At 30.4% G+C, this 27,226-nt stretch overlaps 1 protein-coding gene across 1 annotated transcript in view; it reads left to right on the forward strand.

The window, feature by feature from the left end:
- The window catches only part of LOC145333805 (conoporin-Cn1-like), a 29,652-nt gene extending 2,967 nt beyond the window's left edge, over positions 1–26,685 (forward strand). Inside the window, exons 5-12 of the mRNA XM_080179044.1 lie at positions 267–359; positions 748–799; positions 9,516–9,605; positions 16,278–16,339; positions 16,665–16,779; positions 18,015–18,086; positions 22,601–22,678; positions 23,026–26,685. Of these exons, the coding sequence (XP_080035170.1) occupies positions 267–359; positions 748–799; positions 9,516–9,605; positions 16,278–16,339; positions 16,665–16,779; positions 18,015–18,086; positions 22,601–22,678; positions 23,026–23,166 (703 nt within the window). The 3' untranslated portion in view covers positions 23,167–26,685. The remainder of the gene's footprint in view (positions 1–266; positions 360–747; positions 800–9,515; positions 9,606–16,277; positions 16,340–16,664; positions 16,780–18,014; positions 18,087–22,600; positions 22,679–23,025) is intronic.
- The last annotated feature ends 541 nt before the right edge of the window (positions 26,686–27,226 follow it).

A 27,226-nucleotide genomic window follows, 5' to 3' on the forward strand; every position in this document is an offset into this window, starting at 1 on the left:
AATATGCTTAGCATAACAGGATGTCCAGGAGTGGTACCTACACCATCTTAAGAGAAATACCACCTGGAAAAAATTTCAGACCCCCCCCCCCCCCCCTACAAAAATTTAAAGTGAAGGGTCAACTTAGCCCTGAGCCCCCTTACCTCCATTCATTATGCTAGTGAATGAATTTATCTTCTTGATATAAAGTTTTCATGGACAGATGACAGACAGTCCAATTTTTATTATATCTGTGCTATTCAATTAATACAATTTTATCTGTCTAGATTATCGAATAGAACGTTAGTGGAGGATGGTCTATCGTTGAACGGAACTAGTTTGTTCGAACTCAGATACGACGAAAGTCCTCATTCTGTTAGGTAAGAAGCAGCGAAACCGCCAGACAGCCGCAAAAAGGCTGAAAAGCCGCCAAACTAACCACAGAGAAGCTGTCAAAAAAGCAGTTTATTAGGTGGTTTGCCTTAAAGCGCTTTGTCGAGTACTGAACCCACCCCCCTCCCGCCTTATCTTTAATATAATTTTAAAAAATAGTGGTGTAGTTAGTTTTTTTGTGTAATTTTCTTTTACTCTAGGTCAGGTTAGGTTACTTTTGTTTAGCCCGCAGGGTTAGGTCTTGGCAGGTTTAGGCACTTCAATGTAGAACCCAATGCCGAAAAAAACATATTTCTACATTATTGTTTATAATTTTTAATTAAGCAGGAAGGGGTTTCGGTTAAAACAATTGTTTCATCTAAACTTTTTTTTCAGGTGCATATTGAATATAGAAAATTGGACCACATGGCTTCTTTCAGATCCATTGGTAAGATATATTCTTGTATTCACTTGAAACCGATTAATATCCGGTGGATTAGCACCGGTTCTCATCCATACGAAAGAACCATGTCTAGCATCTTATTATATCCAGTTTTCTACGAATGTAAAAATGTACGATCATATAGTTAAAACCATTTTTTTAGCCGTGCCTTTGACATCTCGGGGCTTTGGTTTCAATCTTATAATTGTACATTTCATATCCGCGGAAAGCTGTTTATAATACGATGCGAAAGATAACTAATATTACATTGATGTTGTACCCGTTTTTCATGTACTCTGATAAAGTGATGATTGCAGCTGACTAAAATAATGGTATCCAGATCCACCTCTTTTACCACATCCCCTCCCCTCCTACTGGATGAAAGAACTGACCAATAAATGATGTCCATGTTGGCAAGCTAAATTACCAATAATCTTTTTTCAATATCCATTTTGGTAAGCTGCTAGTTCCGGAGCTATAGTAAATAAAACTAGAAAAATAACTTGATAATTTAGCAAAATATTCGAATTTAAAAAAACCTTCTAACTTTAAAAAAGATACAAAAAGTATATAATTAGTTGCTAACACAGCTAAATTAATGCAAATAATCTTTGTATATATGTACTTTTTTCAAGACAAAGGCTATAAATAGCTAACAAAACATCATTTTAACTTTTTAAGGCCTGCTATTTTATTTTCCAGTATGGCTTCAAAACCGATTAATATCTGCTTGATTAGAACCAGTTCTCAGCTATACTAAAAAATCATGTAGAGCATCGTATTACAGACAATTTTCCACGAATAATAAAAAAACATAAAATTAATAGCAGCCTTTCTCTAACATTTCTTTTCCACATTGTATATCCCAGCCCTAATTCTAAAGCCTTTAGTGAGTTCATTTAATTTATTACACCCTTGAGATTTACAAGACATCATTCCTCCAAGTCTCAATAGGCGCCCCGCAGGGTTGATACAAATATTGGATAGCGCAGCACAATTATATTTATATATTTTTCAGATTAGAGGTAATACTTAAAGTTTTAAAAATGTATTATAACCACAAATATTTTTATAACTATTTATTTTTTTCTTTTGTAGCTCAGGAATTCAAGAATATGACTAATTTTTAAGGGAATATTACTGCTTATTATTGTGGGAGTGGGAATAAAGGAGCGTAGCCTAAGTTAAGCGCTATTGATTTATATTTTCCAATTTCTTCATGTACTTCTTCAAATCTATTTATTTATCTTTCCTTGTTCTATCCCTGCGTTTCAAAGATTTTTCAAACCAGTAGGGTCAATTTTCCTGACAACTACCTGGCCCAAATAATAGGTACCTTTTTGTCTGCTAGTAAATTGCTTTCTGCTCTTTTGTAGTGGCATAGCTGTGTTTATACCTTTATACGTTATTGGCTGATATTCAAAGACCTATTTAAAAGTCGACACAAGGTACCTAACCCGAGGATGGACTTAAATATTTCAAAGACCACATACAAATTTGGAACAGGCTCCCAGTCATGTGTTGTTAAGTGTAACTCATGTCCCCTCTATTCTTTCACTTCAATGTTTTTCCAAGCAATTATCCACGGCAACCCTAAAGTGCTTTGCTGTTACTATTTATCTTCTTATATATATATATACTACACTAACATACACAACCACAAATCAAATACAAGTATTCCAACAAAAAATTGGGATCCTGGTAACGATTATCTTCAAAAATCTATGAATTTTAAAGGTTTGTAACTGCCAAATGACTGAACGTACATGACATGCTCGCACACCGTATTAAGTGACATAAGAAGGTCTTTAAAAATATGGATTGGCCAAGGCTTAATGATGCACAGGGAATGATGCATTTTACCGTGAACTGCAACTTATCCCCATTATCCAAAAGCGTCGGAAATAGAAACACCTCCGAGTCCCTACAAAAGAACAGAAAGTACTTTGCTATATATATTTAGGAAGAATCATCTCTATTCCTGTTAATAAGACTTTTGTTTTCTCACAATAAGATAAGCATAATATACAGAAACAATGGCTTTTTATAATTTTTTATATCATGCTTTATATTTTCAATTTTTCTAAAAATTTATGATATAAAGTCGGTATTTATTTATAAATAGCATAATGTAATTGCCCTTTGGATTTACCTAACCAAAAAAATAGCCTAAAACCTGAACAGAATCATCACAAAGCTTATTATTCGCCCCTAGTATCTAGGAAGATCTGATTTCAAAGGAGGAAAAAAATTGCCTAAATTCTGGGACCTATATGGAGCTTCAAATAAAATCAGTTCAATAGATATTGAAATTCTAAGATTCAGACAAAAAAACATATAAGCGATTATTTAAGTTTATAGGAAATAACATATTACAACAACTAATAATAATGACAAAAAAGACGAAATAGTAACAAGCAAAAAGAAGGAAATAGATGCCTACTTTTTCTCATTATAAGAATTCGGATAATGCCATAGATAAAATTGTATTAGAATGATTAATGAATACTTTTTGTGTACCATTTTCTAACCTTACCAACAGAGATTTTCAGACATGTATATAATATATGACATCACAGGTAAACATTTAGTATGGAATAAACAGATTCTTATGTTACTTTACATAGAATGATGCCCTTTAGAAATGTCCTCAAATACCTTGACCTCAGTTAGATGCTTCGTTAACTCACAAATGGTTGTGGTGATTGCACAATACTGCTAAAAATGATTGTGGTCAAACCAATATTGATAGCAAAATATAAATAAAAAAGCTTACCTCCATTTGCTGAAATTACTTACATTCAATATGAAATGTAAGTAACTATGTTACTTTAACTTGCCATAATTTGAAATAAATTAGCTTTGTTTGAAGCTCATTCAAAGATAAATAAAAAAGCTTTATGTTATTAAACTAAATAATTTTGAAGGACAAGATAAATTTGCTTACATAGATTTTTTTTCAAAACTTTATTATTCTTGAATGTCTAATTTGCTTGATTGTGAGGTACAAATATGAAAATAATAATTGGTAAAGAAGGTGTATCAACTATTTTTTTTATAGCTAGCCGGTTCTTTTAGTAAGTAGTAGATGTAAAATTTTTCATAGAATTCAGATATGCAATCGGTTTTTTTGTAGACCTCTTATTTTTTAAGTAATTTAAGTTTAAAAAAAAAATTAAGTCGATTTTAAGGTACTAAAATGCAACAAAAAAAAGAAAGAAAATGGTCATTATGAACAAAAATAGTAAGATCTTTAATTTGACACCTTACTTTTTCAATTCTGTCAGGTAATTATTGAAAAAATCGATTTTTTTAAACCCACGAGAATAAAAACTTTGAACTTAATTTTATTATTTCACAAATAAAAAAATATGGGTTCATATATACCATTAGAATCAGAAAAATATTACGAATCCATTGTAAGCAAAATTGAAAAATAAAGTTTACAATATAGTATATAAACTACAATAAAAGGAATTATATGAAAATATCATATTATGTTGTACAGGCAACGTCTTAATTCTTCAATTGAGTATAAAAATGGGAAGGGGGTAAAGAGGGGGTAAAGAGGGGGTAAAAAAGCGAAGACAATAGTGTTGTCTGAACAAAAAAAATAATTGGCCATTTCTGTAATTTTTTAATTTTTTAATTTTTTTCAATTTTGCTTACAATGGATTCGTAATATTTTTCTGATTCTAATGGTATATATGAACCCATGTTTTTTATGTCTGTTTGAGAAAATATTTAGGTCTAAAGTTTTTATTATACCGAGGTTAAAAAAATAGATTTTTTCAATAATTACTCAACAGAATTTTAAAAGTAAGGTGTCAAATTAAAGATCTTACTATTTTTGTTCTTACTGACCATTTTCTTCTTTTATTTTGTTGCGTTTTAGTACCTTAAAACCGACTTAATTATTTTTTTTAAAAACTTAAATTACTTAAAAAATAAGAGGTCTACAAAAAAACCGATTGCATATTTGAATTCTATGAAAAATTTTACATCTACTACTTACTAAAAGAACCGGCTAGCTATAAAAAAAAAAGTTGATACAACTTCTTTGATGAAAAAGACAGAATTAATATGAAAAGCAAAATTTGAAAATCGCAATAGATTGTCAATTGTTGCATTAATGAATGTATAAAAATCATTTAAAATAATCAAAGTGGTGTAGATTCATGTCATGCAAATATTCTTTACAAAAAGATGGCATTATACGACTGGATTATGTAATTGTACCTACCACATCAAAATATTATATTTCCTTTATTTTCCAAAACAACCTAAATTTGTCAAGGGTTGGAGAGTGAGAGAGAGTAGGTAGGATACACTCTCACCTTCTCTCTGATCTTTATAAACCAATTCAGTGCTGGCTAAATATACCCAAGGACAAAGCTGTACATAACAAAATACAACTTTTAGATAAATTGACCTCAAATTAGTGCATATCAAAATTACTTTTTCAAAAAATAAGAATAAAAAAATTATTTAATGAAAAATCTAAAAATCTAAAGAGTACAGATTATTATTGCTATTTAAAAGATCTTACAAACAAATGGTTATTATGTTCTTCTTTAATTTTTATCTTGTTTCTGATATATGTACCTTCTACCCCTATAATTTTTTCTTTTGAATCTTCTTTTATGTTATTTTTGACTAACTTACTCTTGAAACTTACTCATCTATCTTGTTGTATTCAACATCATATATTACAGACACAATAGACAAAGTTTAGACTGTTCAACACTTTAAAGAAGAATAAAATATCTAATATAGCTAAACAATTACATATTTTGATTAAAACAAACAATATCAATTCCAAAGAATTGTCCAATGATGTTACAGAAAGAAATCTAGACAATGCTCGGTATTGTTTATCATAAATATAAGAGGAACAAACCAACAATTAAACCTTATTTTTTTTTGAATTTTCATCTAGATGATTTTAGAGTGAACAACAGATGGTTACTCTAAATTAACCTCTAAAATCACTCATATATACTATATTTTCTTCTTTAGATATGTGTTCAAAGCACTCCTTTCTTTTCATCTTTCCATATCTCTCTTTCTCAAATTCTTTCTCACTCTCTCTCTCTATCTTTCTCTTTGTGTGTGTGTATGAGTAATAGACACCAATTTGGAAATTGTCCACAATTGAATTTTGTTATATTTGCTTGGCAGCCTTTCATCACTGGGTACTGATATGGACTTACTCTTACACTCACTCACATACACCATAACAAACAAACACATACATACTTTTACATCATACTTTCCAATTTCATTTTTTTTGAGCACAGCTTAGATTTTCCACACACATTATATTTTTAAACTGAAATAACCCTCACGGGTCATGATGACCTCTTGGAGGCTCAGCAATGCTTCAGGTACAGTTCCTGACATCAACTTAAACATACTCTTCATTTGAATTGCAATGTAACACAATCAATTAACCCACACAGGTCTTATTTGAGAACTGATCGTTCATGGTAATATATTGAAAAATTTAATTAAATTCATTATGTGTACTTATAGTTAAAATGTTATAATAAATTTGTTTTACCAATTCATCATTAGATCTCTATTTCAAAATTTAGTTTCTCTTCACAATTTAGTTCTATTTTCCTAATATTTGCTGATTTTCTTTCTGTAACCAACTTCAAACATTCTAAACTGTATAACAAACACACAAATTCACAATTGGAAGACACAAAGGTTTAAAATATTCATTTTAAAACTCCAATAATATTCTAATATTTCTCATTTGAAAGAGAAATATTGGAATCAATTATCATGTTCAATAAAATATTTTATATAATTCTTAGTTCTTTCTAAATTTTCTTTTCTGATCTTTTTTTATTACTTGTATCCAAGTTTAAGGGTACCTATTACAATTTTTACATATAGTGTTAATAGCTTGATTTATGTAATCAGGGAAACAAATCTAAACTATGATCAAAGGAAAATTTTTGTAGTCTAATCCTGTGTTAGTTGAGATTTTTACCTTCCCCAGATGTATATAAGACTAAAATTTGGAAGGACAAACAAATATAATTAAATTTTATATTCCACTTATTTTTTTCAATTATTTTTCATTTTATTTTAAACAATAAAGTTAAATAAATATACAATGCTAATATCTACTTCTTTTTCTCAATTTAAACTACTTTCAATTTTTCTTTTTTTTTATCTATCTCCCTTACACATGCCCATTTATCCTGAGTGAGATGAAAGTGAATAGGAAAAACAAGATTTCAGAAGATCCAATATCTTTTCAATGTCATTGGAAGTGTATATCATAGATAAATGCTACAAAGAACACTTATTGTTGTTTTCTCTTAAAATGAACATACTTTAAATGTAATATATGCAAGTTGAATTTCATTTTGCAACTTTTTAGTACATTCTCTATAAATCTGAAATGGAAGTAATTCTTTTTAAATGACTAGCATCTTTGCCCCTAGCCTTTGCCCCAAGAGGTAATTAAAAAAAAATTTAAAATTAAAAAAAAATTAAGTACTACTGGTGGTGCCAGCAGTTTTATGTGAACTAACTTCCCCATAAACAAAAATAAATGGGGGGGATTTTTAATTTTTTGGGGGAGGGGGGTTGGAGGTGACCAACCCTCCAAGAAAACAGCTTGAAACCACCACAGGACCAATAGGTATAAACCCTGAAAAGTAGAATCCAATCGGTTTAGAGGTTATCAAGATCTTAATGGATGGACATACATCAAGCTACTTTGTATTATAGATATGTGTTCTGTACATAATTATTCTATTCACTAAAGTAATAGATTGCATGTTTGTATTTGAAACCAACGTATAAATGTTCAGTCTATTTGCTTCAATGTTTTCTGAAAAGCTATGAGTTTGCCATTAGTAGGTTTTAGGCTAGATTTTATGTTGGACTTAATTGACAAATTACAAGTATATTACATATAAGTAGTTGCTTATTCCATACAAGTTGGTAATATTTGCTTCTAAACCAGCGACCGTGGCTCAACATGTAGTGCAGTCGCTCGTCATCGGGAAGGTGATAGGTTCGAATCTCAGTCTGGCATTGCGTCATAACTAAAGACTAGACTATATAAGTTTGAAGGAATTTTAATTAATATAATAGTTTTGAAATCTGCATGAAATTTTAAGGGTTTTTTTATAAAATTCGTTTTTTATATAATTCTTTATTTAAAGGCGCAAATACGATTTAAGTTAATTACTTTTGACATCTGTGATTGGTGGATTGAAAACTATCTGCGCTCTGATTGGAGAAGCTTAAGTGTCGTATATCATTCAACCAATTAGAGCGCGGGTAGGTTTCAATCTAGTTTTCCTATTGGTCAAAATAAATTAACCAAAATCGTATTTGCACCATTAAATAAAGAATTAATTAAAAAACGAATTTAATAAAAAACCCTTAAATTTTATGCAGATTTCAAATCTATTATATTAATTAAAATTCCTTAAAACTTATATAGTCTACTAAAGACATTAAAAATGGTTCCCACTGCTACTATGTCAGATGCGCAACGTAAATAGTTAGAGTGGGATGAATGCCTTGGTCTAAAACAGGCGCAATCATAAGTATTGTATGTATGTTCCAAGGTTAGTGGAGAGAGGTCTAGTACCCGAAGCGACACCTAGCCCCCTAGAGTCTTAATATTTGCTTCTATATCCCATGTTTAAACTCCCATATAAGAAAATATTTAGCTGATCTAACTTACTTGTAGGTGATTGATAATGTACCTATCTATTTGTCTCATTTAGTATTCTTTGACAATACTACACTCTACAATATATTTATATTTAAGTTTATATTTATGGCTCTGACTTGAAATACACTGACTATCACAAATAGTCATTTTTAACATTCTTTTATAAATGTTTTTGTTGGAAGTTGAATAAATTTAAATAAAATTTGAATATGATAGGCAAGGCCAGGCAATTTTTAGAGGCTAATACACATTATACATAGTACATCATAAAATTATAAACCCAAAAAGAAAATAACCCTTTAGGATTTGAGCAGATCATTATTTCTAAACTTAATTTATTGATTATAAACTTTACTGTGATTGTTTCCCATCCAGTTTTAATCTTTTAAATTTAGTTAATGGTGAATGATGTTTTGAACATGATCTAAGTTACATTGTAAAGTTTTGACCAAACATGAACCAAGTGTGATCTTTTATCAAGGAACAAAGCCATTGTAGTTATGTATGTGACCTATTTTGTACTTTAAATATCAGCCTAAATAATCTTTCTAACATATACCTAAATAGATATCTTTCTAACTATCTATGCATTTAAATGACTACTATCTATCAATATGTCCAGGTTCAAAGCCATTATTGTAATTTTATCTGTTATCAAACTTCCTATTCTAGTATATAATCTATCAAACCATATATCTTACATCTATCTATCTAACTAACTGCCTATCTTTCTATCTATATATACACTTAAAAAGTCTCTGGGGTTACATAAGCGACCTGTAATTTTACCTATGTATCTAATTGTCTAACTAAATATCCGTAGATCTATCTTTCTACATCTATCTAACTATCTAACTGTGTATCTATAATCTCTGTAACTGTTTATCTATCTATACGTCTATCTATCTAACTATATATCTATGTATATATACATTATACATATTATAACTATCTATCTAACTGTCTAACTATTTATCTATCTAGCTATCTAACTATATATCTATCCAGGTACAAAGCCACTGTGGTTACATAAGCGACCTGTACCCCGCCCCCGTTGTATTTCCTGCCACAAGAGAGGTCATGGAGGCGTACAAAACGGTAAGCTGTCATTTTTTGTAGTAGCGAATCTAATCTTTAATTAGGGTACGTCTGTCTTTAAGTTCTGAAATGATATACTTTTTATTCAGACTACCAAATAAAATTTCATTGTTTATGCCTTTTAGTAAAAAGGAATAAAGTATTTACTTCTTCCACCTATTCAAAATTTAAAACAAAGATTTCTTGTCATTTGTATGGTCCTTTGGGAAAACAGTAAAAGTGTTTGACTATGACGTCAGAAAAAATTAACAATTAACCAATAAGAAGCCAGTATTCACTGTGGTAAAATATATAGCGGCCTCTCATTGGTTAATTGTTAATTTTTCTGACGTCATAGTCAGACACTTTTACTGTTTTCGTCCTTTGGTTTTTTTTAAAGATCTTGGTAACCACTGAACCATTTGGATTCTACTTTTCAGGAAATATACCTACTGATCCTATGGTGGTTTAAGGGCTATTTTTAACCCCCCCCCCAAAAAAAAAAAAAATCCTTCCCCATTTTTTTAGGCAGTTAATTTAAAAGTAGTGGGCGCAGCACCAGAGGTACTTATTTTTTTTAATTACCTCTTGTGGCAAAGCCCCTAGATGCTAGGGGCGAAGCCAATAGTATTGTATTATGTACTATTGACTGACTTACTGATATGTTGGGAACTTTACAAAGTATCCAAAATATCATCCATGTGACGTCATAAATAATCCCTCATTTTTATGACGTCTTATGGCTGATTTTTTTAGACACTCAGTAAAGTTACGATTTATTGAGAATATATCTATAATCTATCTTTAATAATCTATATATCTATATATCTAAATATTACCACTTGATCAACTATTAATCACTGAAACCAAAACGTTAAGAAGATTAAAAAGTTCGCCTCTAATCCTTCTTCAGAGATGTATCATAAAAACTTTTACAAACTCAACTAAACTTTAAAATTTATACTGAAATATCAAATGAGGTGGAACAAAAGAGAGATAGAGAGAAAGAGGATGCGGGGTGGGGGAGAAAGAAAAAGAGGGAAAGGGGGGGGGGGGTTAGAGAGAGAAAGAGTAAGAAAAAGATTTTAAAAATATAATGTTAATGAAAAGAAATGGATAAGATTTCTAAGAAATACTCCCAATTAATTAAATAATTCTATCACGTATAGCAGCCTAGTAAAGGAAATTATTTGTTGTACAGGCAAAGTAAGTTTTAGAGTAGTTTTCCAGGGTAAAGAGAAAACATTAAGATTCAGCTAGTTATCTTTGATGGGAGCCCTTAAAATGTTAATTTACTCAAAGATGTACAATGTGATTCATTCTCCAAAAGAAGGAAGTAAAATGACCAAAAAGAAAGAGAAAACAAGGATGACAACATTCATAAAAGCGAAGCTCTGAAATGGAAGGACAAACGAACATTAACACTTGTAGATTGTCAGAACTGAATTAGCAGAATATTAATGCATTAGTACAAACAATATTTTAAGAAAATTTGTTGCGAAACTGCATAAATAGATGATACTGTTTAAGGACATACTTACATTTTTGGGACTTGTTTATAGAGATGCTTCGCTTATAACATTGTACCTTGTTGTAATAGGAATCAATTTTTAAAAAATCAGAAGAATCGGATAATTTTAACATACACAAATTTGTTGTCAAAAAAGTTAAAAATCGACATGTTTAAAATGGACGTACGGACATTCTGGTATTGTTTATAGAGTTGCTACGCTTTCTTAATTGTACCTAACTACTATAGGAATCATCATGCAAATTTTGGAATCAATAGGACAATTCTAACCTGTTTAAATTAACGAAAAGAGCTAACTCTCTGTGACGGACGTACGGACGGACGGACCGATCCTATTTATAGAAAAGCTTCGCTTTAAAAAAGAACAAAATTGACATTAAGGGGGAGAGAAAGTTCAAGAGTGTTTTGTCTTTTCCCTAGAGGGGATAAAAACTAACACAAGCACTTCTATAATCAAAGGAAGGGAACCAACTTTTTAAACATTAGAGTAAAACACTAGACGGGGAGGAGTTAAATTACCTTTCATCCCCATCCCAAGGACCTTGTGCTGACTATGAATTGTTTTTTTGAAAATCAAGCAACAGTGGCGGGACTATTAACAACACAGCCAAGTAGCAGAAAACAATTTGCTAGCAGACGAAAACGGGGGGGGGGGGGGGTTGCAGGTAGTTGTCTGTATATCCATCAATACTAAATCTGTTTTTTTAGAAAATTCATTATTAGTTTAATAATTATAGCAAGGATAAATATGGTCATAAGTAGCGCAGCTACAGCAACCATCTAATTGTAGACAAAAAAAGAGCCATAAACTGTTATACAGTAAAAAAATCTTCTTAAAAAGAGATACTGTGTAGATGCTGTAGATATTACATAGATACACTTGTTATAGACTAACGATCAAGACAGACGGGTGGACATACAGACAAGCTTATTTATAGAATATAGAAGAAAGTGTAGAAATAGTTGAAAGGGGGAAGGTTATAAAAGATTAAAGTAAACGTCAACTAAAATTAGTTCCACTGGACTCTTCCCCCCCCCCCTCTCTCTCTCTCTGTCTCATTAACCTCTCTTTCTCAATCTCTATCTTACTTTTAAACTCTTTCTGCCCTCTTTAAAAGAGTTTGTATGTGTCTTTATTAGAGTTCTTACAGATATTTCATACAACTAAAGTATTTAATTTTGTATCATACATTTGTAAGATGCGCGACATAAATATTTAAAGTAGGAGGAATTACTTGACGCCAAAAACAGGCACAACTTATTACTATGCACAGTTTCCACTACTCAGACAATGGACGTATGATCAAAGGGTTGGTTGTCAGTAGTATGTTTAGTCGCTTAATCCTGCACTTTATACATAAAAAATAACACCTAATGGTGTATCCCGTCCTCTGGAGTTAATCCAGGTTTTACGTTAGTCTCAGATATCCTTATTTTCGTGTATCTCTAATCCAAACCTTGCTTAATGCTGTGTATGGTTATATGGATATACGTCCTTTATATCCTACTAGCGGATACGCCCCTAGAGGCCTCTAGTGGCACTTTGAATGTTTTTTTTTAATATTTAATTAGAGAAATAATTGGTTTATGGTTCAAGACTTTTTTTGGGAAGGGGTAATTTTTTTCTAGGGGTGATTTCTCTTGGGAGGGTGGTGGTACCCTCCCCCAAAATAGTTATAAACCTTTCCAGGACCTATGAGAATCTTCCCTGTTAAGGAAAACCCGATCTGTTCAGTGGTTAGTGAGATCCTTCAGTACAAACACACAGACAAACAGACATCCTGTTACTTTAGTAACAAACACACAAACAAACAGACATCCTGTTACTTTAGTATAAGGATATGGATACCCTTTTATTGCATGACCATTGTCTTAGAAGTTCTAACTGTGCATGTTTGCACCTGTTGCGGTCCAAGGCATTTCCCCTACTCTAACTATTAAAGGGACCATGCAAGAAATACACCGATCTAACTGCTGAAAAAACTGCCACAAGTAAATCCAATACCCTAAATTTGAAGCCTTCAACTTTAATAGCCAAAAAGTTGTAGGCATTTTAATATGATACTTTATGTACAATGAAAATTTAGAAAGATTTTCATTGCTCATGTTAAAAATTTTGAAATTAAATTAAAATTTAAGCTTATTTTCAATTAGAAGCTGCATCTAGGGGCTTTTTATATTCGAAGATTAATACGAAAAATATCAAATCTATTAATGTAGCTTAAAACCATATAGAGATTCATTGTATTTAAAAACGTTAAAGCCATTTTAAGACTATAAGAAGTTTCCCAAAAAATGTAATACAAACGGTTATATTAAATTATTAGGCCTTAGGCAAAAACTTACTCTATATAATACTAGTTGCTTCAACGTTAGCCTATAGGGAAGGAAGGATGGTAGAGGTCAGAAAAAAATAGCCTAAAACTAGCCTACGACAATAAATAAGCTGTCATGAAAAGTACAACTAATACCGACCATTAATATCTGAGGTCTCTAGCTTAAGACAAAAGAAACGTACTACTTTATATTATAAGAGGATGAATGCAAATAATTATTCTTCCGTCACATCCCTAAAAGTCCATCAAATAGAATTGTTAGTATTTCCCCCTCCCCCCCCCCCCGCAAAATCTCCCCCTCAATAAAATTTCTCGAATCCCCAAAATTTTCTTCTTTTACATTTGATAAACTTGCCAACATGGTGTTCCCACGTTCAAGATACAATTAAGATTTTCAAAATGTACTATTTTTGAAAAAAATGGCATCTTATTTTCACTTTTTTCGCCAATTCAAAACATTTGTTTAGTGATTTTTCGTCATTTGATTGATATTTGAGACATCTAAAACGATGATCCGCAAAAAGTTTGTCTGTCTGTTTGTTTTTCCGTTCGTTCATTAAACTTAACTATTTATGTAAGGTTTTCTCAGCTGGATCTTTAAATGTGTAGCAGTTGCCGTAGCCGTAGCTGTGGCCGTAGTTGTGGCCGTTATCGTGGCCGTAGTCGTAGCCGTATTAATGTATAATTTTGATTTAAAGATCGCTATCATTTTAGTGGCTGTACCTATAGCTACGGCGACGGCTACACATTTAAAGATCCAGATCTGGAGTTTGTTATTTATTCATATCTATAATACAAAGTAGTACGATGTCTGTCTGTCTGTCTGTTTGTCTCTTTGTCTGTCTGTCTGAAGCTTAAGATCTCAGTAACCAATGAACCGATTGGGCTCTACTCTTCAGGGAATATCCCCCTCCATAATTTTTTTATACTTTTTCTTTCTAAATCTAAATAACACTAAAATAGGTTGATCAAACCTCTTGGGGCAAAGCCCATAGAGGCTAGGGGCGAGGCCGCTAGTATATATATACAATGTATAGGACACAGTGTTCTGAAAAATAAAATAAGGGGAAAAAAGGGAAGATGCCCGTCCGTCCGTCCATTCAAAGAACCATTCCCTACAGGGTGCATCTCTTCAGGGTTCTACCCCTTCCAAACCTAGTCTAACCTAATATAAGCCTAATTTTGGTCCATAGTAAAATATTTATTTACAAAATCATTGGTGGAAATGTGTGGACGCCAATGTCTTTAAGTGGTAGGATGTCTTAACCAATACAATTTCTGTTCTAAACTTGACAACAAAACTTGTCAATACAAATTTCTACAAATGTACCCACAAAATTTTCTTTTTTTCTGGAAGTAAGGCTCTATTGCCCACTATTTAATTTCTTTTCAAAAGCGAAGGATCGGTCTGTCCATACACATCCATCCGTACGTCTGAAACGGATAGTTTTTTCGTTGGTTAAGGCATGCTATAATTGTCCTATCGATTTCAAACTTTGCATGGTGATTCCTGTAGTAGTTAGGTACAATTTAAAAAGCGTAGCAACTCTGTAATCATTGCTAGAATGTTCGTACGTCCATTTTAAACATGTTGATTTTTTATTTTTTTAACAACAAATTTTATGTGATCTAATGTGGTTGAAACGTTTAGACACTCAACTAAATGAACCAACTAATAAAAATAAAAAAATAGAATAAAAGTTCCCAAGGTTGACTTTGGAGACTGGTGTAATAAACAGCCCAATGTTTCTCTTCCTTCCTGGCATATTCCTCACTTATGAAAACTTTTAAAATAAATTCCTTAATTTTAGATAAGGCATAGGCAAGCCCTATAAGACATATTGACGATAATAGGAGGGTTAAAGTTGACCCAGTTTCAAAATAAAATATTTTTCCAGAAATGTTCTAACCTATATCTGTATTAGAGAAATTTTAAAGATAAATAAATAATTTTTTTTTATATTTATTTAAAAATACTTCTTTTTAAATCGAAGCTATTTTATAAATAGGGTCGGTCCGTTCGTACGTCTGTATGTAACGGTTAGCTCTTTTTGATTTAGACATGTTTGAATTGTCCTTTGCACGGCAATTACTATAACGATTTAGAAAGCTTAACTCTATGATCGTTACCAGAATATAAACATGTAGATTTTAACCTTTCTGACAACAAGGATTAATGTTTGAAGCAAATCATGTCTATAATCAATTTGTAAACATTATCCTCTATTTATGCAGCTTTGCTTAGACTCATGCATTTATATTTTGCTTATTCAGTTCTGACACTCTACTTTTATGGATGTTGTCATCCTTGTTATCTTAATTGCTGGTAGGACATTTCAAGCTACCCTCAAATGTAGACCTTTAGCGGTTCAGAAGTAGGCTAGTTCTATATTATAGAACAGAACTTATAAAAATATCAAAATTAAAAAGTTTTGAAGAAAAGAAAAGGAAAAGCGTTAAAAATATTTCTGAGAAATAATTTGATATTATAGATAAATATAACTGGTAGGAATTAGAATTAGAGAGAATCAATACAAGATGACATTTCTATCTATCTATCTATCTATCTATCTATCTATCTATCTATCTGTCTATCTATCTATCTATCTATCTATCTATCTATCTATCTATCTATCTATCTATCTATCTATCTATCTATCTATCTATCTATCTATCTATCTATCTATCTATCTATCTATCTATCTATCTATCTATCTATCTATCTATCTAGCTATCTATCTATCTATCTATCTATCTATCTATCTATCTATCTATCTATCTATCTATCTATCTATCTATCTATCTATCTATCTATCTATATTTCAGTATGGTACTGCTACAGGTACGTGTGGTACAATATCCTGGCAAATAGATGGTCTTAAACTCAGGTGAGCCACAAACAGGAATCAGGGATAGGACTCCCACCATATTCTTGATTATACTTTGTCATTGAGGAGAAATAGATTTGGGAAAAAGGTATCCTAACCGTAATTAGTTAGCTTTTCAGGAAACAGAGAGAAGCCGCATAATGACTGTATTGTAATAGATTTTAAAGTGATAAAAAGTCGGACTGACTTAATATAAAGTAACCTCGCTAAAAAAATTATATACATGACAATTTCATGGCTGTTAGTAAACAAGAGTCCCTAATACAAAATGAATTAAACTATTAATTTAAAAACTCTTATTTTACTAAAAGCCTAATTATTTAAGATTAATTGTGATGTGGAGCGTGCCGTTCAACCTGGCGGTGCATTCCAGCTACCTTGCCTTGGGGATGGTTTACAATGAGGGAAGGTTCAGCTCCTCAGACTACTGGTTCAACCAGGTAAACAAGATATGTCCGTTTGTCCATCCGTCAGTTACTATGGCAGTCATTATATAATCATTACTTAGTATATACTTCTTAAAATCTTAAGCATATACTTGTCCTCAACAATAAATGTACAAGTATAGATGTATAACCCAGACAACTACCTGGCTCAAGTGGTGGGGACCTTCTTCGTCTGGTAGCAAATTGCTTTCCGACCTTTTGTAGCGACTTTGCTGTGTTTATATATCCGAGGCTGATAGTTTAGGACAGAGTACCACCACCCTCCCAAGAGAAATCACAAAAAGTTGATTTTTAAAATATTTTTGGTTTTACGTAGAGACTAAAACATATCATAGATATGAAATAAAAAAAAATAAAATAAAACATGTAAATTGCCACTAGAGGCCTCTAGAGGCACTAGCGGCTATGCCCCACATAGCCGCTAGTGCCTATTATAAAACATTTAATTATAATATTCACTAAATATCAATGATCAAACTATCCTAAATAATGAGATTTGAGGTTTTAATCAAACAGAGATATTATCTTACTTTGGGATTGATTTCAAAGGACCACTTAAATGTACACTATATCATATTTCATTGGGGTACTTAAGATGTTCTCACTTGTATGTAAATTGTACATTTAGATGTACTAGCGAATACGCTCCTAGAGGCCTCTAGGGTCATTTTCTTTTAGTGAGAGGAAATCGGCCCTACCTATTTTATGTTAGTTTTTAATGGCGGAAAATATATTTTTCAAGGGTTGATATATCTTGGGAGGGTGGTTGTACCATCCCCCAAAATAGAATGAAAAACTTTCTTGTATTCATTCGAATCCGGTGGATAGGAACCGGTTCTTATCCATACGAAAAACTATGTCTAGCACCGTATTATAACCAGTTTTCTACGAATATAAAAATGTACAATTATAAGAATAAAACCAGTTTTTTTAGCCCCGAGATGCCAATGTACAATTATAAGAATAAAACCAGTTTTTTTAGCTCGTGCCTTCGGCATCTCGGGGCTAAAAAAACTGGTTTTATTCTTATAATTGTACATTTTATATCCGCGGAAAGCCGTTTGTAATACGATGCGAGAAATAACTTTTACCTTGATCTATTCTTCAATTTAAAGGAGAACCAAGTCGGTCCAGCCGGTAAGCGAGATTCTAAGCAACAGACAGACATCAGACAAACATCTTGTAACTTTTATAAAGAGAAAAATTAATAGCTAAATGTATTTTTTTAGATGTACTATGGGAAGCATGGACCTTTCAAGCGGATAGAAGCGGGACAAGCCATGACCTTCGAAAATGATAAGGTAATCGGTACCTAAACTTTTATAATAACTCTCTTTTACAAAAACTTTGATTACTTTTACTTGTTGGTTAAAACTAGCAAATGGGAAACAATTGGGTTATCATCATTGGGGATATTTATCAATTTATCGTCCATTGTTTTATCCCCCAAGATTTATCAACTGCTTGTTTTTGAAACTTTAACTTTTAGATCCATAAGGTTAACCTTAGCCTTTTTATCATGCCCAAATGTAGGGCAGATATAATAAGCAAACTAATCTATTATAATTGGTTCTGTTATCTAAAAATAACATCATATACTAACAAAGAATCTTAGACAGACGTAAAACTACACATATTTTTTTGATTAGATATGCTTCTAATAAAATTATACAATGCATATTTCACTTATAAGTTATTGAAAGCTTGATTTAAGATTTACAATAAAAACTCTTTCTTTAAAGATATGACAAAATGTATCAAAAACCTGATAATCTCTCCCCCCCCCCACTCTAATTCTAAAATTTACATTCTTAAAACTACCCTTATTTTTATTTTTTTAAATAATCATTGCTTAACAGGCATTTTGTGTTAGAGCCCTCAAATTTTATAAGAAAAACTCAAATTATAGTATGACCCTCGAAAAAGTATTTTTTAGCATCTGCAGCCCTTATTTCTCAATGAATTATTTTAAAAAATGCATATGTCCTTGTTCTCTATAGATTTCCACATAAGTAGATATAAAAATATCTTTTTTACCTCCATTAACACCGGAGATTTTTAGAGCTAAAGTTTGAAAAAGTGACTGAGGAAAAAGTAACTTTTAACATGAAACGACTTTTTTAGCAAAATTAAGGTAGAAGTTCTTTTATTTTTGTTACTAGCAGAAACTTTATACAAAAATAAAATAAAAAATTTAGGCTTTGAGTAAATAGCATTTTTTTTACACATATTTTTGAGTCTTTTTAGTTTAATGATATTTTGAAAAACTTACTTATTAGGCAAATTTGTTTTAGATTAAAAAACCAAATAAATCTTTATGAAAATAGCAGGAAATTTTTTTGTTTCATAATCCTAACTTTAATAACAAAAAAGTTATAAAGAAAAATTAGAACATAATGATTTTTTAGTCTAAAAAACTTAATTAACCCCTATTAAATGATTGAGATATCAGAAAAAGGGGGCGGAGCAACTGTCATAATTAATCCTTTTCATAAATAAGGGTAAATAAATAACCTAAAATTTGCAAATAATCAATTCATTCAGTAGTAGAAAAAAACATAATATAACCATCCAAAAATTATGAGATTTAAAAAAAAATTCTTTTTCTCAGTCACTTTTTCAAAACTTTAGCTCTAAAAATCTCCGGTGTTAATGGAGGTAAAATTAAAATTTTTATATCTACTTATGTGGAAATCTATAGAGAACAAGGACATATACATTTTTTAATAATTCATTAAGAAATAAGGGCTGCAGATGCTAAAAAATACTTTTTCGAGGGTCATACTGTATATTTAAGTTTTTTGTGAGAGAGTAGTTTGAATATTATTCTGTAATTGTATGAAATGTAAAGAAATTATTATCATATGCTTAAATTCCCAAGCTACAATTTTATATAAATATACAATATTTATATTCTTATTGTATACAAGGGAAAGGAAATGTTATTCTAACAAACAATTATAAGTGAAAATTTTCTCACAATCTCCTTCCCTCATTTCTTCCCTTTTTATCCACTTCTCTTTAGTTACATTAAAAACAAGTTGACTGTTTATTAAACTAGCCCCCAAAGTCTTTCTTATTCCTTGGCTTAACAACCTTGGGGACTTTTATTGAATTTTAATGCGTTGGTTTATTTAGTTATGTGTCTAAACGTATTATCATTGAGGATGTACATCAATTTATCAGCCATTATCTTATCCCTTTAGATCCCTGTGCATTACATTAGTTTATAGGATTTTGAGCTACCATTGGCAGAAAATAGGTTATAAAAATATTTTGGAGAATCTAGTTATGGTAATTTTCCCTCCCTCTTTAAATTGCTCTTTATCTTAATCATCTTTGACTGAAACATACTCTACTACTTGTAGAGTAGATTTTCTAAAATCAAGCTTAAAACTTATGCTATCAAATAAAGTACAATTATTAATCCTCATTTGCTGCAATTTCCTGGTAAAGAAAAGTAAAATATTCTCTTGAACGCTGGCGAAACTTCAAACTTTTGGATTGATTTCTTGGTAAAATAATATGGATTCTATTATGCGTTGGTGCGGTACCCCTCTACATAAAGTTGGGCTCTTTAAACTCAGGGATCTGAAGGGATAAGACAATGGCCGATAAACTCTATAGATATTAATAATTAGTGGTTAAAACGTTTGGACACTTAGCTTCTTGAACCAACAAATAAAAATTTAATTAAAGCCCCCAAAATTGTTCACCCAAGGAATAAAAAAAAAATTTATAAAACTTTGGGGACTAGTGTAACAAATTTTCCAATATCCCCTCCCACCCTACATAACACTACTTTGCGTACAGTGAAAAATAATATCTTTTAGTTAACACCAGCTGCGCCAAGGAAAAAAATGTAAAAATAAAATTCTGGGGTTATATTTATTTCTAGGGCTGTTTGAAGTACACTCTCCTTAAATATGGACCTATAATTAGATTCCTTACAACAGACAGACAGACAGACACAATAGAAATAGAAGAATAGAAGCATATTCTGAACCCTTTTTTCGTCAAATCTAAGAAGGAACATTTCTAGCAGACAAAAGTATTGTTTACTTTCGACTCAAGCTGATGTGGATTCTTTAAAAAAATATAGACTCGCTACTCGATAGTGAGGCAAAATTATTTTTGTGAAAAATCATCCAAGAGCACATTAAAAATCTACAAAAATTAAACAAAATCATATTTTAATAACCTTTTTACGATTTATTTAATTTTTGTAATTTTTTTATTCGATTTTGGAGGATTTTTCACAAAAATAATTTTGCCTCACCAGCGAGTAGCCAGCCTAACTTTTTTTTTAAAGAATCCACCTCGTTTCGAAGATTTCAAATTTAAACGAAATTTTTGGGCAATTAATTCTGATTCCGCAAAGCTTTCTACTAAGAAAATATACTGTTTACAGCTGACTTTTATCTATGTATGAAATGAAAAAAAACATGCATTCGTAACAAGATGTGTACAAAATTTCAACCAATGAAATTAAATGTATGTACCGATGCGATTCTCCTATTGGCTTAATCAGACATTCCTTCTCTTTCTTAGTACCTTTATTACAGACACATAGACACATAGAGATACTCATACTTTTAATAAAGGATAATTATTAAATAAACAGGGTTTTATGTAGTAAATAATAACTATATAGGATTTTTCGCTTAAGAAAGCTCTGCACCCGAGCTAACAAAATTCTCTGAATAATTTTTGAATATGGTAATTGTAAAATTTGGTGGAAATAGCTTATGTATTTATTAATAGTAAAGATTTTCTACAATTTGGTGCGGTCCGTCCGTTCGTAAAGGGTAGCTCTTATCGTAAATTTAGGCATGTTAGAATTGTCCTATAAATTCCAAACTTTTTATGTTCATAATCGTTATCAGAATGTCCTAAAATGTAAGTATGTCCTTAAACAGAATCCTATATTTGCACAATTTTGTAACAAAATAACAAGTTTTACAATTTTCTTTACACTTTTAATTAGTATTCTGTTTATTAAGTTCTGAAACTCTAAAAGTGTTTTGGTTTGTTTGTTTTACCGTTTATTTCATCGCTTTGCATTTATGGATGTTGTTATCCTTATTATATTTATGTTTATATATAAATTTTGAGTGTTGCCTTCTTATTTTGAATAGAAAATTGTAAAGGCAGCAACACTTTATCAAGCAAAGCTTAATTTATTGAATAGTTCGAGTACAAGTATTCTTTAAAATATAGATTTTACATCTAAATTATGAATACTTGAATAAAAGTGACAGAATGTTTGTCTGTCTGTGTTTTTATTTTAGGGTGAAACTTCTCATAGTTTATTACTAATTGGAGGAAGCGTAGTTCTTCGAACAGCTTACTTGGTCGGCTAGTAGATTTTTATATATTAATATGTATAGTTTCGTGATTATTTAATGTCTATTTAATCCTTATTTTCCCCTGGTATATTATGACCAATAAATATCTGATCCATGATTAATTAACTTTGAGCATGTGTCCATCTATAATGTTCTTGTGCTTCCTTCTCAATGGATGTTTTTATCCTTGTTTTTTTTACTAAAAAAAACTAAAAAAAAATGGAGGTTTGACATTTCTTTCCTAAAGCAGGATAATTAAGTGACAGAATCAACAAACAATAAAATGGTAAATAAAATAAATGGATGCATACACGTGGATATTATTAACATGGATTTCATTTATTGGTCAGTTTGTTCACCCAGTAGGAGGGGCAGGAATAAATAGGGTGTATTTGACAAAGTTGCATAGTAATGTATTGTTTGTAAATAATGTATAAATTAATTTGTAATTACTCCTTTATTTTCAGATCGTTGTTCATGGGTTTATGGAATCTGACACCTATTCTCCTCTACTCAATATTAGTGTTATTCCTCAAACATCATATAGGAAAGAAAACAATAAACAATTTGTTACTTATTTGTTTTAATTTTTCCAAAAATTATGTTTTAAGGTTAAGACAATCACCCAAATCAATAACTTTAGATAACAAAAACCATCCCCTCTTCCCCCTCCAAATTGAGGGTAAAATTAATTTGGGATGGGGGGTAGTATCCACTTTTGAAATTTAGGAGGCTTTTCTTCCAAAATTTGTTTACCCAACCACCTTTAACATGCTTACTTTACAATCAGAAATACAAACTCAGCTTTATTGTAAAAAATTCAATACAGATATCAAATTTAGTTTAAAATCCTAAACTTTATTTCAACTTATTGGTTTCTTTCATTGTGAACAGGTTAGCGCCAACAATATGGAAGAAAATGTACGACTACCCGCCGTACATAGGCCACTCCAGTGCCGACATCTCAACTGCCACAACATTTGCCCACACTCTACTGGTGATAGCCCTGGCAACACTGGCCACCAACAGATGATAATCACTGTGGCTGGCAACAGTGTCCAGGGTGGCCGGGATGCATTTGTTTGTGCGCACACGCGCGTATGTAAACATTTGTGTGTGTGCGTGCATACATGTATATAAATATATATTGTATAAAAATCTATACCTTCATAGAGTTACAAATGAACCAATGTTTACAGTGCCCGGTTATTATGATGAGTTACGATTAGAGATATTTTACAATTGTTGGAGGTTATGCGTATATTTCTGCAAAGACTGAGCCAGCCATGTCCAGTGATAATCTAGATTTGTTAGAATTAATAAATAATTATGCATTTTACATGGCACAGCCACAATCTAAACAAAATACTCAAAAATCTCCCCCCCTATCTTGATTGGCAGCCATTTTAATTCATTGTTATAAATTCTGATTTGGTGAATTCTGATAATTGGTCTGTCTTGGCTGGGCGAGAGAAATAAAATTCAAAAAATTGCCAGTAAAAAATCTTGCAAAAAAAAATGAAAATATGCCTTACGTGTGAGCTGGTAGCTGCCTGGAGCCACAGCCACATCTCCTGCAGAGTCCACAGTCTCCAGATGCCTGAACAACTTGTAAATATAATATAGAAGTAATAAATATAATTAATTAATAACAATTAAATCAGCTCAATATCTCCTGTGTTCATTTTAACTGTGAAAATGATAAAGCAGTTATTTTGGCATGCCACATGGCATGTGTCTCTTTATAACACAACCATAAAGTTATTATAAATAGAAAAATGATGAAATTAAAAGAAATATTAATAATAGGTATATTGAAAGAATAAAAGAAAAAGTTTACTCAATCAGATAGAATAAATTTAGTAATGAAAAAGTTTTTCCAGTCAGTGAATGAAGGGTCAGGATTGGTTTTCTTTTTTCTCCCATCCCCCCCTCAACATTTTAAGACAATCCTTTTCTTCAACTTAACTTTATTCTTCTCTTATTCTCATTTCTTAACTAAAAATCTCTCATTTCTGATATCCCCTCTCTCCCACCATACTCCAATATCCTTTATCCCAAACCAATCAGCCCCAGAGATGTTTCAAAAGTCTACTTTCACTCTTACGTAAATATTGAAAATCATCCAGATTTTATCATTACCATCTATTTTTGTTTTGTTTTAAAGTTTAAGGCAACTTTTTTTCATTTTAGATGCAATGTGAGTTTATGATTAATTAAAATACAAATCATTCTTTCTGATAACATATTGCTATCTATCTAAGAACAAAAATGGTTTTTTTTTATATTTGATAAAATTTCTGACAATTCAGCCTTCATCCTGACTAAGAAATTATCGTTTTCAATTTTTGAAAAACTGAATTACATGGTGTCACTTTTTTATTTTATAAATCTCACATGTATAGGTTATAACTAAAATTTCATATTATATTACTTAATTTTTTTTTTAATATTAATAGATTTTAACAGAAATATTCTAAATTGTGGTATTTATATTGAATTTAAAAAAACTTACTAGGTACAAAATCAAATAAAAATTACTTGGGAACAAAAAATTAAAAAAAAAACTTGTAATTATAAGATGTAAAAATAATTTTCTTTTTAAAATGACCAAAACTGTAAAAAGATATATTATGCTTTATATAGTATTAATAATTTTCTGATTAGCTTTTCACATTATATCCTTTTTATAAAGTCTATATATAGATTATATAGGTATTTTTTTCCTAATAAATATTAAAAGGGATATGAAAATAGATTTAAAGCTGAGAAAGAAAATTGTACAATGTATAATTTTTTACTTTCCTCTTTTTTTGAGTCAATAAAGAATATTCTGATTTTATCTTTGTTGGTTCACTTAGAATTCTTATATATTTTAATTAACCTACTCTGGAGTTTTAAATCTTTCAAATATCTGTGATCTTAATTAAAGGTGGTAAGGTCAATATGCTTTTTGTCACGCAAGTGTTTTAAAATGAATTATATTTATAACTTATGTAAAATTAATGCTTTTTAGTTCTGTCAAATATATTTCATATTTTTTATTCGATCAAGATAATTATTTGATTTTGGCCTGATATTGAAAGATTAAATCTTACTAAGACCTTTTAAAATCATTGAAACCCAAAAAAGAATACATTTGAGGTAAAGAAAGCAATAGAAATAAGGTTTTTTTCACTGAAATTCCCAAACTTTTGATTTAACTATTTTTTCGAACTCTACTTATTTTGAAAGTGACTAAGCATATGGCACCTCTGTCCACCTTTATCTGCACCATTCCAATTATTTATCTGTCCTAGGTTTAGCTGACAAATTTATTATTATTATTATTATAAGATATATTTCAAATTTAAACTTTGGTCGATCTATATTATATTATAACAATTTAATAAAAACTTTTTTCTAAAAAAGATTTAAAATTATTATATCTTATTTAGTAAAAGGAATTTCTTTGGTATTTATATAGGTATATAAGAAATATGTATAGTGTATAAATAAGACAAAATTTGAGGATAAATATTTTAACAACAAATAGTAAAAAAAGTTATCTTTACTACTTTTTATTAAAATAAATGGAAAATTCTATTTAAATCCTTATTAATATCAAAATCATAATCATTTTAGATGATTTGTTTATATACTTAATATAAAAAGCAGCAAGTTTTCAAAAGACTGTTATAAACTTTTTCTTAATTTAGAAAAAATAGGATTTGATGGAATTTTTCATTCCTCAATTAAATCTATTTTGTGATTGGAAAATGCCAAAGACAATGTGAACTTATGAGCATAGCTTTATGATTAACTCATTCGGCTAACTATAAAGTAATCTGCCGATTTCTGATTATTAGCATCATATGATTGTTTATCTTTTTTTCTATATATTCATTGCTTTATTTTATTTTTGAGTTTTGTTACTTTAACAAATTTGCTTTATTTTGTTAAGAATTAAAACTTAAAACTTTAATCTACAAAAATATTTTTTTTAATATGCACATCTACTTAAATATAACAATCAAAAATGCCTATGGTTATTTTGTTTTGAAATATGTTAAATTAAACCATAATGTGCCGATTTTAATTTTACAATGAATCTAAAATAAACTGCCAAAAAATAAGATACCAATTTTAATTTTCTTTATAATTTAAATGTTTATCCTTTTCACAATTTTGTTTGAATTCTAACCTAATTTTGTTTTTATGTGATTATTTAATTATCTCTGTTTTTGCCTAAAGTATTTTATAATTGACTAAATTTAGATATATATATTAATTATTATAATATGGTCCGTCCTAATGGATTGACAAGTAATAACAACTAATTATTATGTACATTTGAAGAAAAAAAAGACCAAAGACCATTCCATAAAATACAAAAAAAAACACAAATAATCTAAATAAAACTCATCTAGTATAAATATTCTAAAGATATGATTGTAGATCTTTAAAACTTTTTTATTAAATTCTATAATGCATATCATAAATATGATTAAAATGATTAGTAATGTATTACATTTTATATTTATAATAAATGAATAAATAAGGTTTCAATTTAGATTTGTTATTTAATTCTAACACCAAGTACATGAAGAAGCAAAAACCCATATTTTGGTTATAAAAAATAAATTCTTTGAACCATTTTTTATTGAGGGAGGGGGGTAATAAGGGAATTCATATTTTTTTTGGATGGGGCGGGTATAACCCCTATAACCCAACGTTAATGAGTCCAGAAAGAAAAAAACAATGCATGTATACCAAGATATATTTCTTGTTAGATTCAAACATTTCATAAGGTGGATTTTAGGATACAGATAGTTATCCAGGATGATAGTTATTGTACCCATCTCCAATGTAATGTTATTAATGTTTGTAGACCTAAACATCGGGTTTGATGCTCTACCATTTCAGCTGACGGAAATGGAGTACGGGTAGGTTTTAAAAATATGACTGGATAAAGATTCTCATGGGTTAATCAAGACTTCCCTCTTGACATTTGAGCAGGGTGTTGTTTCAAAAATTTATTGTAATACAACCCCCCTATGAAAATGGTGTTATCATCCAGGAAATTTATTCATAGACTGTTCTTTAGGGGTGCT

Source organism: Acartia tonsa, chromosome 12 (assembly GCF_053477335.1).
Source record: "Acartia tonsa isolate MP-2025a chromosome 12, ASM5347733v1, whole genome shotgun sequence".
In the NCBI taxonomy this organism is placed as follows: Eukaryota; Metazoa; Arthropoda; class Copepoda; order Calanoida; family Acartiidae; genus Acartia; species Acartia tonsa.